Source organism: Heptranchias perlo, chromosome 26, assembly GCF_035084215.1.
Source record: "Heptranchias perlo isolate sHepPer1 chromosome 26, sHepPer1.hap1, whole genome shotgun sequence".
NCBI classification, from domain to species: Eukaryota; Metazoa; Chordata; class Chondrichthyes; order Hexanchiformes; family Hexanchidae; genus Heptranchias; species Heptranchias perlo.
The window spans coordinates 35,569,323-35,582,696 of NC_090350.1; the positions used below are offsets into that span (position 1 = coordinate 35,569,323).

The following is a 13,374-nucleotide window of genomic DNA, read 5'->3' on the forward strand; positions in this document are numbered from 1 at the left end:
ATGCATGCTCTGGTGCATGCTGCAGCTTAAAGGGGCTAGCTGCCACCTGGGCAGCAAGAAGTGTGAGGCCGCGAAGCCTAAGTGCCAGTGGGGGAAAGCGATCATTGCACTGTCTGTGGAGGGACTTCTAAATTTTCAAACATAGTACATTGGTACATCAAGATTGTTTGCATGAGAACAGCTGCTATCTGACGATTGAGATATTTTGCTGATAGTTTGAGGCTTGGCTTGACCTGTAGGGGGTGGGGTAGGAAATATCAGGGGTCCTGCCTGCATGATCATCATCCTTTGTGGGGCTATGGACAGGAGCTGTTGTTAATTAATTCACCCTTTCTGTGTTGGTCTACTCTTCTTTTTTTGGGGTAGGGATGGTCTGACGAGATGCTGTGGGGGGGACAGAATTAATATCCAAATGTTTTCGTCACGAATGATGTGCTTGGCCATGTTTCCTTAAAGGGATATACTGAATCCCTTGGTTTCCTCCCCACTCCATGGTCTGGCTAAGATTGAGAACTCACCAGAGAGAGAACAAGTACCCACTCAGAATCCTGGGTTCAAACTCCATGCCAGGACTTGAACACATAAAATGTGGACTGACATTTTAGTGCAATACTGGGAGAGCTGCATTCTCAGAGGTGCCATCTTTCGGATTAGACGTTAAACTAAGGCCCTGTCTGCCTGTTCGGGTGGACATAAAAGATCCTATGGCACCTTTTTGACAAAGAGCAGAGAGTTCTCTCGATGTCCTGGCCAATTTTTATCTCCCACCGAAAAACAGATTAACTGGTCATTTATCGAATTTGCTGTTTGTGATACGTTACTGTGCACAAATTTTCTGTCACATTTGCTTTCAAAACAATTATTTCAAAAGTAATTAATTGGCCCGTAAAGCATTTTGGGACATCCTGAGGCTATGAAAGGGGCCATATCAATGTAGCTTCTTTCTTTCTTACCTCTTGGTGGCACAGCACAATGTCCTAAGCCACTGAATGTTCCTAAATCCGCCTTCACCTGGAGTAAGTTAGAACTTTTGTCATGTGCATCAACTCCATCTGATAAAATACTGCAACACTTGGATCACAGCAGTAAGAAATAAATGGGTGCTATTTTTGATTGGTCTATTTACCACAAAACGTTGTCACTAAAATATTTTAGAAACAAAAAGGAAATTCAAGAATTCAAACACTTGCAAAAACAGTTTCACAAAGTTCATAAATAATTTTTAAAAATTTACATTTATTTTTGTGAAGTGGTTGAATCAAATTCATAACCCTATTCAGATGACATAAATTACTGAATATAATCTTGCATTTTGATTAGGGAAGAGGGCGCTAATTGAACATTCCTTTAGAATCTATGAAATTCCATTGGAATCCCCATGCTGCTGTGGCCAGAAAGCACACTCTGTGCCGTGTTGCTGTTTTTGCAAATGTCAGGCATTGTTGAGGGTTAGCTGGCAAAAATTTGTTTGCTCAAATACTGAATAGACAATTATGAAAATGCACTTTCCACTCTACACACTCAGTCCCTGCCAATGTAATGTGTTGTTTGTAAAGATAATTCAGAGCACTGTTTCTGTTATACGCACTCTTTTATCCACTTGGTTGCCCTGCTATGGGCTGTACTTTCCTCTGTTCACTGATTCAACCAAAGAAAAAAGTAAATGCAAGTATAATGCAGTGTTCCAGCTTAGTATTCACATCTACTTTTTCAGTATTAAACCACAAACTAAATAGAGGAAAGTACATAATGGGGAGTCATTACTCGGCAGTAATCTAATCAAGGAGTTTCAGATCATATAAACTAAGTGGTTTATACGTGTCATTTGAACCATGAGATTAGATTACTGCAATGAAATTGCTCCTGTAGGTTCATATATATTTTTTAATGTGTTTTTCCCCTTACTCTGAACGCAGTGACTCGTATGGTGACTCAAAATGGGGTGCAGTTCCATAATGCTCAAAGTCCTTTGGGACCTCATTCAAGATGCCATTCCTCATGAGTGAGCCTGGGTGTCCGCAGGATACTCAATCACGAGCCCGGTCCTCTGCTTATCCAATATTTAAAAGCAGAGATCAGCAGACAATGATCAGGACATAGAGTCCTGGGTAGCTATTCTTTCCCCCTGACCAGCCCAGGGGTTGTGGACACCACTTCATCATCTCCACTCCCACCCTGGCTGAGATCAGTGACCTCAGATTAATGTCCATTTTAGGTATCCTCAATTGATTCTTGAATGAGTGCCTGTCCTCACTACTTTTTAATTCCTTGTGGCTTTAAAAACAATGTGGAATTTATAGAATTCATGACCCAAGACTAAATATTTTTGCGATAGAGAGAAACTCTTCCCATTGACGGAAGAGTCAAGAACCAGAGGGCATAGGTTTAAGGTGAATGGCAAAAGAACCAAAGATGACGAGGAAAAACTTTTTTACACGGCGAGTGGTTGGGATCTGGAATGCACTGCCCGAGGGAGTGGTGGAGACAGATTCAATCGTGGTCTTCAAAAGGGAACTGGATAAGTACCTGAAACGAAAAAATGTGCAGGGCTACGGTGATAAGGCGGGGGAGTGGGACTAGCTGGATTGCCCGTGCATAGAGCCGGCGCGGACTTGATGGGCCGAATGGCCTCTTTCCGTGCTGTAACCTTTCTATGATTCTATTCTATGATTCTAAGCAAAAAATAAGAAAACAGAAATATTTTGAAAGGCTTAAAGAAAGAGGGAAAGAGTTTGTCAAATGTATTTAAGTAAATTAAAATAGCTAGAAAAATAATTAAAGACAAAAGAAAAATTGAAAAAAGAATCTGAAGTGATATTTGAGAAAAATAAGATTTTTTTTTGGCTATAGTTGGGAAAGAATGAACGAACGTGGGGGCCTTAAAGATATTAATTTGTATTTCATTGAGAGTATTATACAATGTAATTACTGTCTGCTTTATCCACGACTATGACATCTTGGGCTCTATTTTAGCACCCGCGATCGGATGCGTTCCTGGCGGGGGGGCTCCGAAAATCGGGGATTCCCGGAGCGGGTCGGGAGCCCGGCTCCAACCCGCCCACTTCCGGGTTCCCCACTGACGCGCTGACATGCGCGCGCAGCCCCCGCATGTGGGACTCCCGCCGGCAATTAAAGCCGGCGGGGTGCCACTTAAGGTATTTATTTTGGTATTTCAGGTCGTTTACAGACCTGATTAACGAGATATTTTAGGAGGGTTGGGATTTTACAAACAACTGGGACTGTTTCCCGTACTGGGGGAAACAGTCCCAGTTGAAATGGGTGTGTTGCAGCCATCAGCCTGTGGCAGCTGCAAAGGTCCATTTGACAGGTGGGGGCGGGGAGACCCTCACTCATTGCAGGAGGCCACTCTGTCACTTTGCACAACGTTTGGCCTCCACCACCCTCTTCCTAACAACAAAATTCACCATGTACCTACCTTGCGGACCCCCTCAGATGTACATCTTCCGGATGGGGGCCGCCGTAGCTGCAGTCATGACCTCCTCGGAGGGTGAACAGCATCACCAGCCTCGCTGGCCACGCCGTCCACCTCTGACACAATGAGCTCCACAACACAGTGCTGTGACACATCCACCTGCACAGCAGGAGGGAGGGCAACAGCAGAGAGAGATGCGTCGCAGAGGGCACTACCCTCGCCACAGGGTCCACAGACCGAGGCTCAGCTTCCTGGACCTCTCTGAGCAGCAGTGCACACTGAGACTCAGAGTCACTCGACAAGTAGTCGTGGACATCTGCAGCCTCCTTCATGCCGAGCTGCTCCCGGCTGGCCCGAGCACCATCTTCTTACCTGTCGCTGTCAAAGTCACCACTGCCCTCAACAACTGCTCCTCCGCATCCTTCCAGGGTGCCACCGGGGACATCGCCGACGTCTCTCAGTCATCTGCACAGAAGAGCCCTGCAAATACACCTACACCCACTCTGCAGTGACACAATGGGTGGCATCAGGTGTGGGTCTTCATTGTGATCCTCAGGAAAGGACATTATTGCACAAACCAGACAAGATTCGCAAAGACGTGGCAGTAGTGGTGCCAATATGTGATGTGAGTTGCTCAGAAATTAAATATAAGTAAAAACCATGACAAACCCTCAAACACCCTTATGCATCCCCTTCATGCTCATGACACGTTTGCCTTACGCTTCCTACTGCACATATGTGATGCATGCCCTGTGGCTGCAGCACAGGTAGTGGCGGGTTGAGTGAGGCTGACTGTGCAAGAGATGCATGAGAGGGTGAGTATGACATAGAGCCATGAGATTGTATGAGGATTGGGTTGAGTGGTAGTGGCGGGATGAGTACTGGCGAGGTGAGTAAGTGCAGGTAAGATGAGGATGAGGTTTGAGTGGGTGTGAGGGGTGATGTGATAAAGTAGTGTTGGCAGTGCAGAAGGAGATGTGGGGTGGGGGCGGTGATGTGGCAGACGGAGTGTAGGGGAATGAGTAAGTGTACTCACTTTGGCTGACTTACTTAGGTCATTGCAGCGCCTCCTGCACTATGCGATATGTTGGTGGTGCAGGTGACCTCCTCTGCCATCTCGAGCCAGGCCTTCTTGGTGGCAGAGGCAGGCCGCTTCCTCCCGCCCGCCGGGGGGAAGATCTCTGTCCTCCCCCTCCTCCTCACCCCATCCAGTAAGAGCTGGAGTGAGGCATCATTAAACCTGGGAGCAGCCTTCCCCCTGGGCTGCTCCATGCTGTAATTTTTCCTATTTCTTGCAGCATCAGTCAGTGGAGGACTGCCCCTTTAAATAGAGCTCCTCCAGCTGACAGACCTTACTGCACATGCGCAGTCCGCCCGCCGCGCAGCTTAGCAGCAGGGAACCCGGAACAAGAGGTAAGTGGATCCAATCAGCCTGCGATTGCGTTCGGGGCAGACTGATTTCACCGGGCGCGTTACCCACACGCCCAATCGCCCCCCCCCCCCCAGCCCGCCGCGAACCCGCCGCCCTGGTAATATCGGGCCCCTTATCCTTGATAATGTCAAACAGGTTAACTAAAATACAGATGAGAAATGACACAGACACATAAATGCTCCAAAATAAATTTTTGAATATGTTAGGTCTATTTTCTGTTGAATATAGATATCTTCATATTATTGATTGGGTTGAGCTGGTTAATACTGAAAATTTTGTACAAATTAGCAATCTTTTAAGGTTTTCACTAGTTACTGGTTAAAGTATTTAAATATCATGATACTGTTTGATTGATGAGGGATAGTAATCTCTCTCTATAGCTTCTGCTCACCAATTGCATGAGATGTTGAAAATGTTAGTCAGGAACTTCCTACCATCCCGAGTAATAGTTGCGCCAGTGGACATGACTATAGATAAGAATGTCACCAGATCAAAGTTAACATAACTGACGCACTGGGGTCAAAAACACAATGGCGGGCGCGGAGATTTGAGACCTACTCCTTGCTCGATGTTTCTAACATGTTCCAGTGTGGCTGGCCAGTGGCTGGAGTGCTGGGACCCTGCTTACAGGCTATATGCAAGGATCATTAAAGCTGCTAACTACATTTAAATGAGAAGTTTTTGCCATAATGCAAGTGGAGCACCTTAGCAGTGCTTCAGTTGCATTGTGCTCATTTGGAATGGGACTTGAAGGGATGGCCCTACAAAATTAAATAACATTTGCCCCTTGCTGTGCCTTCCGGTCCTTCCCCCTTGCATTGCCAGAGGTACAATCCTTTGGCAGAGATATTAAACTGAGGCCCTATCTGCCTGTCGAGGAGCACATTAAAGATCCCGTGTTACGGGAGCCTAGTGGTTATGGTACTGGACCAGCAACCTAGAGAGACTTGTGCATGCAAATCCCACCGTAGCAAGTCGGGAAACTGAATTCAATAAATCTGGCAATTTGTAGGCGAGGACCAATAACTGACCATGAAAGGTGCTGGACTGTTGTAAAAACCCAACTGATTCACTAATGTCCCTCAGGGAAGGGAACCTGCCACTACTAATCGGTCTGGCCTACATGTGACTTTAGTCCCAAACTATGGGAGGAATTTTAACCCCCCAGGATGGGCAGGAGAGGGGCGTGGTGAGGGGCGGGGGAGAGAGGGGGTTAAGTACTTAAAAACCTGAAACCTAACCCCAACCCGGGGCAGGCAAATAACCTGCTCTCGAGATGCTGCTCGGTAATTTAACTATAGTAATGAGGTTGCGTGCCTCAGATTTTAGCAGCTATTTTTATTTAATGGCTCGGGAAACCCGGCAGCTGAAGGGAGGAGAGAACTGCCAGATCCAGCAGGTAAGTGCTTTCTATAGCGCTGCTTGTGGGCCAGGAGGAGCAGGAGTGCTTCTCTCTGGCACCCCAAGCTAACCTGCTGCATTCGGCCTCCCTTCTCGTGATCCAACGAGACCCCCCCCCCCAACCCCCCCGCGATCTCCAGGCCACCCCCCACCCCGGAATCCAATGCCTTCTGCACGATCGCCCCCACCTCCCCCACTGCGATCCTCCCTCTCTGCGATCTCCCTCTCTCAGGATCTCTTCACCTACGCGATCTCTCCCTCTCTCCTCTCTGGTCTCTGGCCTTTTACTGCAGGCCCTCCTGCCCGACAGCCAGTCAGCCTCTCAATCTGGCTGGCTGCTGGACGGGAAACGGAGAAAAAAAATTCAAATAAGGTCCTGCTGTTAAATTCGGTAGGACCTCCATGTTCCCCCTACTTCCGGGTTTCCCAGCTGCTACAAGTCGCCCCTGCTCCCCCCCCATCCCCCCATAAATATCGGAGCCTATCTGTCTGACTCACAAGGCAATCAGGGATGGACAATAAATATTGCCTTGCCAGTGTTGCCCACATCTCAAAAACAAATAAAAAAAAAACAATTTTGAAGAAGAGCAAGTGTTTGTAAGATATTGTTGTGTGCAAAACAGGTGCCATGTTTGCCAACATAACAGTTACTGTACTTCAAAATAATTCATGTGCTTTAAATGCTTTAGATGCTTCAGAGAGATGTGATACAGTGTACATAAATGTAAGACTCTCTTCCTTTCATAACAAATATTTTCTCCACACTTTGAATTATTACTTATGGAATAAATAGACACTTAAGTCCTATGAACCTCAACCCTACTGAAGCATTTAAAAGGCAGTTTTATCAATTCCTCTTTCAGCTGAGAGTACAGAGAACTGAGTGTGTTAAAAATATATTTTTTTAAATGCTCAGTCTGGGTCCTGGATGGTACAGCAAGTCAAATGGGCTGAATGTTTTTTTTTTGTCATTCCTACATTCCTAACGGAGTTTATCAGGGTTCTAACATTTTACTTTGCTAACGTTGAATACCTACCTTGCCTTCACATTAGAAAAATAATCTTGCCGTTTCTCCTTCCTCTGTTCTTTGTGATCCATGGTTGTGTTGATAATACAGAGCCAAGAAGTTAATTTATTTCAGACATTAGACTGTTTCACTTCTCTCTTCAGTTGAACTCTTCCTTATTAATAGTGCAGGTAACCTTGTGACTCTGTGCTGAGCTGTACATAATTGTAAAGAGAACTATGTCATACAGGAAAACAAAAATATTAAATAAAAAATTGGGCACTGATTAACTAAAAAGGACACAATGTCTATTATTCCTTTAATGATAATTGAGAATTTATTGCAGTCTAATTTCCAAATATTTGGAGCGACATTGACAAGTCATATAATCAATTACTTTTGGAAAAATTAACTCCTTTCACTAACATTTCTACACTGTAAACAATTTTACAACACCAAGTTGTAGTCCAACAAATTTATTTTAAATTCCACAAGCTTTCGGAGGCTTCCTCCTTCGTCAGGTGAACCGTTCACCTGACGAAGGAGGAAGCCTCCGAAAGCTTGTGGAATTTAAAATAAATTTGTTGGACTATAACTTGGCGTTGTAAAATTGTTTACAATTGTCAACCCCAGTCCATCACCGGCATCTCCACATCATTTCTACACTGCTTAGTGGAACAGCTAATTATCTGCTAAATGCTAATAAACAATTATTCGTTGTTGTTGAAGAAAAAGTGATGATGTCTAGCAGGGCGAATTCAAATCATACCATTATGTCCAAAGTCAAAAGGCCATTACTATACACACTTTTTTTTCTCAGTTTTCTCCCTTCCTCCCTTGAAAGCAATGATTCGGTGGCCATTCTTCACGTGTGAGCCTGGATAGTGCATGTTGGGGGTGGTTCAACCATGAGGACATCACAGCAGAGCCTCATCATGTATTCACTCAACATCAACATACATGCACATTTCTGGATTTCAATCAGGGGCTGGAAATCCTGGCTACTTTTTCCTCTTTCTAGCCCAAGGACACCAAAACCAATTGTAATACTATCTACTTACTATTGGTACCTTGGCCGAGAGCTCTTAACTCATCATGGATCAAGGATCAAACCTGAGACCTTTCTGGTCTGTGTGATTCAGTACCATACTAGGTAGTGCATGTCGACTAAGCCTTTGGGAGAGCCTTGTATATGTAATTTAATATGATTGAAGTATAGGTCCCAAATGTCTGTGATCCCGCTCTGCTGCCATAACTGGAATTGCATCCCACCGGTGTGAAGACAGCCTGACGCATCAGGTTCAGTTCATTTACATAAATGGGCATGATGGTATGGGCATATATTGGGCGCCTACTTGGGGGTGGGGAGGTGGGGAAAGAGAGGGAGCAAAATTTGTCACTTGAAAACCATGTGGGGATAAAGCCTGCAGGACCAGCTTCATTCATATTGCTAAAACATCATTACGTTATTCTGTTGCTTTGGTGTGGAGTCTTTGTGACTTGCCCATGGAAGGAATGATAGTATGCACTTCCAATCTTTTCCCCTTCGCCCTGGGAAGGCCAAGACAGATGTTAACAGTGCCAAGGTTTACTGAAGGCCTTTCTGCAAGGAGGCAGGGAGGGGAAGGACACATTTTCTGAGACTGTTAGAAGCATCTGCTGTAGCATGCATGGGAGGAGGTGGCTGAAAGCAGGCAGCACCAGTAAGTCACCATGATGCAGTATGTAGCCTACGCACATGCAAGGATCTTTGAAATGCACAGTCAACAAGGCCTACGGTCACTAGAAGCCCAGCAGGCTGTCAATAAAATAATGCAGCCAGCCAAAAGGGAAGCACTTAGTAGCATTAGGTTAGATAATTATATGTCTGAGACAAAGTAGAAGCACATAGAGGCAGCAGTTTCCCAAACTGAGTTGACAATATTCACATATCATGAAATAAATGCACGGTACTTGATTTGAACTTTATGCTAAATATTTATTTGACAATGGTTATAACAACAGCTATGCTAGGTCATATAGATGGTACTGGAAGAACGGAGCATGAAGATGTGGGAGAAGGTGATTTGAGCTTGGTTACTTAGCAGATGATTTTCAGCTTTAAAGAAATGATGTAGCCATGGCACTCATTGGAAGCCACCTTACATTAAGAGCTGGTGCCCTGTCTTTCTTGCTGCACTGTTGGTTCCACATCCAATTCTTCATTGGCATTTTTCTCTCGCCCTGTGATGGTTTTGCCACCCTGCATGCTGGATCCTTTTTGCAGGGTGAAACTATAGAGCATGCAGCAGATGGCAATTATCCTCAAAATGTGGGAGCGAAGAGAGGTTATTTCTTTGATTGGTCGAGACATCTCTTCAAGATCCCAATGGTAACTTGCAGAATGGGTGTGTAATTGGCAAATGAACTTCGATATAGCTAAGTGTGAGGTGTTACATTTTGGTAGGAAGAGTAAGGAGGCTTGGATAATGAGTCTAAATGGGGTAGAGGAGCAAAGGGATCTAGGGGTACAGATACAAAAATCACTAAAAGTAGCGACTCAGGTTAATAAGGCCATAAAAAAGCAGACATTTCTGGGTCCATTTCTGGAGCAAAAAAATTGTAAAGTAGAGATGTTATATTAAACTTGTATCGAACTTTGATTAGACCATACTACTGTGCACAGTTCTGCTCTCCATATTATAAAAAGGATATAGAGGCACTAGAGAGGGTGCAAAAAAGATTTACAAGGATGAACCCAGAACTGAGAGGACATACTTATCAGGAAAGGCTGAACAGGCTGGGGCTCTTTTTTCTAGAAAAGAGAAGGCTGAGGAGTGATCTAACAGAGGTCTTTAAAATTATGAAGGGGATTGATAGGGTAGCTGTACAGAAGGTGTTTCCACTTGTGGGGGAAACCATAATTAGGGGTCATAAAAATAAGACAGTCACCGATAAATCCAATAGGGAATTCAGGAGAAACTTCTTTACCCAGAGAGTGGTAGGAATGTGGAACTCGCTACCCACAAGGAGTAGTTGAGGTGATTAGCATAGATGCATTTCATAGAATAGAATCATAGAATGGTTGCAGCACAGAAGGAGGCCTTTCAGCCCATCAAGCCTGTGCTGGCTCTCTGCAAGAGCAATCCAGCTAGTCCCACTCCCCCGCCCTTTCCCCATAGCCCAGCAAATTTTTCCCTTCAAGTACTTGTCCAATTCCCTTTTGAAAGCCGCAATCAAGTCTGCCTCCATCACCCCCAGGCAATGCATTCCAGATCATAACCACTCGCTGTGTAAAAATGTTTTCCTCATGTCACCCTTGGTTCTTTTGCTCTTAAGGGGAATCTAGATAAGCACGAGGGAGAAAGGAACAGAAGGATATGCTGATACAATTAGATGAAGAGGGGTGAGGAGGCTTGCGTGCAGCATAAACACCAGCATGGACCAGTTGGGCCGAATGGCCTGTTTCTGTGCTGTACATTCTATGTAATTCAATAAGAAATCTGGTTGTAGCATGGGCTTTGTTGTGCCACTGGTGTTCGGCTCAACTCTGACAACATTTTCAATGGGTTTCAATTCTGTCCAGATTGATGGGATGAAAGACATCTCTCTGTGACAGGCGTGAGTGTGCAATGGTCCTATTTGAAATGAGTTTGGGTGGTCTATATCAGTTCATAATGAGCATGGGTACACAGCACAAAAACTGGCACTCTCATTCATAGAGACCATAACGATGACTAGTCAGGGAAATTGAACTGTTAGGCTGATGAAGTACAAACTCCTCTTCTGGAATTGTTAGGGAGAGTAAAGGAAGATTACCTGACTATGGCCATCACCTGACCTGGGAAGACTTGATGCTGATAAAGAAAAAGTGTTCCATCACTATCACTATAACTGTCATCCTTCACCTGATTGCCACAAATAAAAGGGGGTACAACAAATACTCCCATACAGTGGAAACCAGTCGCCAAATAGGAGCAGCACTCCTCCCATCCATTGGACTGAACAATCCAAAATCCCTATACAAATTAATCCAACATCAATGTTCCTAATAGATTATGAAAGTGTCACCGTTCATATTTAGATTTGTGCAGTAATTTTTGTGTTTTTCTCCTTTTGGCTGATATCAAACAGTACCTCTGACAATGCAACACTCCCTCAGTAAAAGAAAGAAGTAACTTGCATTTATATAGCACCTTTCACAGCCACGAGATGTCCCAAAATGCTTTGCAGCCAATGAATTACTTTTGAAGTATAGTCACTGTTCTAATGGTAGGAAACATGGCAGCCAATTTGTGCACAGCAATCTTCCACAAACAGCAATAAAATAAATGACCCGATAATCTTTTTTAGTGATGTTGGTTGAGGCAAGAATATTGGCCAGGACACCAGGAGAACTCCGCTACTCTTCAAACAGTGCCATAGGATCTTTCAAATCCACTCAAGTCCGCAGACAGGGCCTCAGTTTAATGTCTCATCTGAAAGACAGGACTTCAACAGCACAGCACTCCCTTTGTACTGCACTGAAATGTCAGTCTAGATTACATGCTAAAATTACTGGAGTGAGACTTGAACTTATGACCTTCAGACTTAGACAAGAGTACTACCATTGAGCCAAGGCAACACAGTGCACAGAAATATTAACTTTAGATGATGAGTTCAAGCCCCATTCCAGGACTTGAACACAATCTAAATTTACACTCCAGCGCCATGATGTAACTGAATAGAGGAACAGATTCGAGGGGCTAAATGGCCTACTTCTGTTCCTATTTTCAGAGTACTAGGGAGTGCTGCATTGTCAAAGGTGCTGCCTTTTGTATAAGACGTTAAGCAGAGGACCTACGTGCCCGTTCAAGTGGACGCAAAAAATCCCACGGCACTATTCGAAGAAGAGCAGGGAATTTTCTCAGTGCCCTGGTCAAAATTCCTTAAAGCACCACTCCTTCACAAAATCAACACATGGGAGATGTAATCTGTATTCTTTGAAGTCTGTTGAGGGTAATATAGAATGCACTCAGAATTTTCAGTTTAAATAGCTGAAGGCAGACACTACATGTCACCCTACTTATTGAGCCACAGATGTGAACCCATTAAACTGGGACAGCTTCCATCCTGGGATCAGTCTTTTGGACCCCCTAGCCCCCACTCCCCTACCTCGCAAACTTTTTCGTACTGGCAAAAAACCCCAGTATTTTCATGCAAAGTTATACCCATTCCTAATGGTTAAAAAAGGAGTTTTTAAAATTTTGTGGGGTGTAATTTTAGGAGCTGTTTCCCAATAGATTTATACAGGAGAGCTCTCAACTTGGGCTCTTTCAACCCACTTTTTGTCATCCAGCTATTTGATAGAAAGGAATTTCCCATCAAGGTACAAGTTCTGGAATGTATGACTGCCTGCTTTGCTCCAATCTTTCAAAACCAGTGAATAACCATAAATAGTGCCTAGGTCTAGGCTAACATGCTTGGATGTGGACAAGATGAGTCCTTTATCAACTTTGGGAATGAGGGGAGAACTGGAGGTTGAACAAATTTCTCACTATTTCAAAAGTCAGATTGATCTTTTCTAAGAAAGATTTTTAAAGTGCAGCAATGTAGAAGTGGTTTCACTGGTATCTTAGACTGGGAATGCCAAAGGACAAGAGACTCTTTGTTAATATAGAGCTAGAACTTCCTGTTCTCTATTTGTAGAGAAAATTCTAACGATGCTCTTTATACTTAGGTTTAGGATTCCATTGCAAAGAGTGAACGAATCTTCTTGCATTGTCACTTAAAACCCAACCTTGTAGATAAATTAATCCAATTAAAGTTGCAAAAAGATTTGAGTCAGAAAAAAAATATTTTCAATCATTTGTACCAGAATTTTACAGCTGTGCCTCTAAATGGCTATTCTCTTCTAATTTCACTCCATCCTCACTTGAAGGCAGTGACTCAGCTGAGGTACAGGATCCCTTGACTACCTTAAGTGTCAGTTTTGGCTCAATGGTAGAACTCTCAACTCTGAATCAGAAGGTTGCAGATTCACATCTCACTCCAAAAACTCGAGAATGTATTTTAGGCTGACATTTCAGTGCAATACTGATTCAGAGGTACATCTTTCGGATGAGACGTTAAACCGGGGCTCT

General features: G+C 44.1%; 1 protein-coding gene across 6 annotated transcripts in view; it reads right to left on the reverse strand.

Annotated features, from left to right (window-relative positions):
• The window catches only part of si:ch211-15d5.11 (nuclear receptor coactivator 7), an 87,629-nt gene that overhangs the window by 66,911 nt on the left and 7,344 nt on the right, over positions 1-13,374 (reverse strand). For 5 of the 6 annotated variants that reach the window (XM_068006768.1, XM_068006769.1, XM_068006765.1 and 2 more), the window contains one exon: positions 7,304-7,488. The exons of the other annotated variant lie outside the window; for it this stretch is intronic. In XM_068006768.1, coding sequence (XP_067862869.1) covers positions 7,304-7,365 — 62 coding nt within the window. In that variant the 5' untranslated portion in view covers positions 7,366-7,488. The remainder of the gene's footprint in view (positions 1-7,303; positions 7,489-13,374) is intronic. 6 annotated transcript variants of the gene reach the window in all.